Source organism: Ochlerotatus camptorhynchus, unplaced genomic scaffold, assembly GCF_037179485.1.
Source record: "Ochlerotatus camptorhynchus isolate MF236.1 unplaced genomic scaffold, CSIRO-AGI_Acam_v1.1 ptg000213l, whole genome shotgun sequence".
NCBI classification, from domain to species: domain Eukaryota; kingdom Metazoa; phylum Arthropoda; class Insecta; order Diptera; family Culicidae; genus Ochlerotatus; species Ochlerotatus camptorhynchus.
The window spans coordinates 5,081,961-5,084,275 of NW_027040703.1; the positions used below are offsets into that span (position 1 = coordinate 5,081,961).

A 2,315-nucleotide genomic window follows, 5' to 3' on the forward strand; every position below is an offset into this window, starting at 1 on the left:
TGTGATAAATGTGGCTCGTTCATCCCTTTTCGTTCAAGACTATCCGAATATCAATGTCATTGTAACATTGACACATGTCAGCAACCAATCCTTACTTTCGAAAACATACCACGAAAATAACCAGCTGATCAGTTCAACAAAAACATAAGCAAATATGAATGACCGCCTATGTGTTGGTGCACAGAACATTGCGTCAACTGCATCATTTTTTTTTCCTTCCACGGTGTGCGTTTTTTTTTTATCAACGAACGAGTCATAAGCCAGCAACTAACGGTGTCAATTACCGCCACACAGCCAATTTTTTTATCTGCCAGCTGCGTTGGCAGAGTGTGCCCTTGAGTAGAGTGAAAAATTCTACCGGCGGTGGCATGAAAATTCACTAGTCAGTAATACTTTTTCTAGCCACGCGACTACATTTTCCTGTCTGATTGATGGTATTATTTTGAATCATCGGCGCGCGTGGGTATGTATTGTTTTAGTCGTAAAATAATGTTTATATTTTTGTTTTTCGTATCTGCTCTTATTTATTTTAGTACATGACTCTATATTCTTTTTGCAGTGCATCTTCTGTACGTTTTTCATAGGCAAAATTAAAAGCGATGCATACCTGTCCCCATAACACATCCACTGTTTTTGTTCTATTTTTATTCACCAGCTGAACGTAATCGAGGAAGAGCCTATGATGCTGAGTTGCTAGTCGATTTTAAACTGCAAAGATAACTTGACCGATTCTCCTGAACATAGTTTTGAGTCGTTTCGGTCCCATTACATAACCAAAGACCGCCAAGAAATGGATCTTCTAGACGATCGAGGCATCCTGTACGTTATAGCGGACTTATTGTCCTTGATTACAATAGCGTCCTGCTTGGTGTCGAAAGTACCGCAGATTCAAACGGTACACCAGTTGCGGTCCGCAACAGGATTATCGTTGAATGGACTATTGATGGAACTGTGCAGCTACACTGTGACGATGTTGTACAACTTTACGAATGGGTATGCTTTCTTGTCTTACATGGAGTATCCTATCCTTTTGGTTCAGGAATACGTACTAGTGTATGTGGTTCTCAAATATAAAAATATGCTGAACAAACCTGCTTACATTTGGAGTGGTGTTTACGTGGCGGTATTTTCTGCCTTTGCCATCGGAGTTCTTCCCAGTAGTTTGATTATGATGCTTGTGGTAGGTATCAGTCTGAAAAGATAATAAGAATCTTACTGAATTTGCTTCCTTTTTTTCGTGTTTCAGCCTTTGACGACCCCGGTGGGTGCCACTAGTAAAGTCATGCAACTAGTCGCAATTCTAAAATCCAAGGATTCGCAGTCGGTTAGCCTCATAACCTGGGCCCTATCGGCATTTACCAATTCAAGTAAGTAACCTCGCCAGATCAGTTCATATTCCAACAACACAAAAACTAAATCTATTCCAGCTCGCATTTATACCATTCTGCTGGATTCGGCAGACAAGATGTTGCTGGCCAACTTTGGAATCTCGACCATTCTGAGTACTTCCGTCCTCCTGGCTGCATGGTACTACAAGAAACCAAAGCAGGAATAATAGCATTAACGACAATAGCTGCTTGCTGCTACGTCACACTTTGCTTCCGTTATTCTATCAACAACCTACGACGAGACAATGCAGCACAAGCGAAGATTCTACGTCATCGGCGATAATTACGACACCGCGCCACCGTCGAGCGTATAGCCAATATTAACAACATTTATAACACTGATAACACGCGACCCGCCAAGCTAGGACGCAATCTGCACATACTTTTGTTTACTATTATTAGAAGGAAGACAAGTTTTAATGGCATTGAGTTCGATCTAGTCCTGATAAGTGTGGAACATAGTTGCACATATTAGAAACATTTCTTGCACAAGCAGTTTCGATCTAATAAAACGATACTCACAGTTTAAGCAAACGATAAAAGACAAATAAAATAGTGATTGTTCAATTTATGGAAAGTTGGTTGTTATTTTAAGCATTCGGTCAATCCATTACCATCACAATACTTCTCTCAGATGCAGAGCATTTTTCTCCAATCGATTTAAATAAAATAACTGAATGAAGTTTCTTCAATCCATGCAAAACATTTCGAGACCAGTAAATTAAACTAGGAAGAACTTCCTATGTTTAAAAAAGGATACGTGATCTCAACTTACTATTTTGAGATTCAGCAGGGTCTAAACCCTGAAAGTCACAAGCTTTTCAAAGTCATGTATAAATCAGAAGAATGTTTTCATTATTAAAAGAATTGAAACTTTCTTAAATGTAGTTGAAGTTTAATTTCAAATAACAGACTATAGTCTAATCT

At 39.0% G+C, this 2,315-nt stretch overlaps 1 protein-coding gene across 2 annotated transcripts; it reads left to right on the top strand.

The window, feature by feature from the left end:
- The first annotated feature begins 312 nt into the window (after positions 1 to 312).
- On the top strand, positions 313 to 1,959 carry LOC135703456 (solute carrier family 66 member 3-like). 2 transcript variants are annotated; one of them, XM_065224709.1, is made up of 4 exons: positions 313 to 463; positions 656 to 1,180; positions 1,247 to 1,367; positions 1,428 to 1,959. In XM_065224709.1, exons 2-4 carry the CDS (start codon positions 791 to 793, stop codon positions 1,553 to 1,555), a joined length of 639 nt encoding a protein of 212 aa, XP_065080781.1. In that variant the 5' UTR covers positions 313 to 463; positions 656 to 790; the 3' UTR covers positions 1,556 to 1,959. The 2 variants fall into 2 exon arrangements, with proteins under 2 accessions (XP_065080781.1, XP_065080780.1); XM_065224708.1 differs by lacking the exon at positions 313 to 463 and having other exon boundaries at positions 577 to 1,180.
- The last annotated feature ends 356 nt before the right edge of the window (positions 1,960 to 2,315 follow it).

Bases quoted from the DNA above. Each gene is read 5' to 3' on its own strand.
- LOC135703456 (XM_065224709.1), top strand. From the start codon at position 791: ATGGATCTTCTAGACGATCGAGGCATCCTGTACGTTATAGCGGACTTA. The intron at 1,181-1,246 runs GTAGGTATCAGT...TTCGTGTTTCAG, and splicing joins GTTTGATTATGATGCTTGTG to CCTTTGACGACCCCGGTGGG. The intron at 1,368-1,427 runs GTAAGTAACCTC...AATCTATTCCAG, and splicing joins ATCGGCATTTACCAATTCAA to CTCGCATTTATACCATTCTG.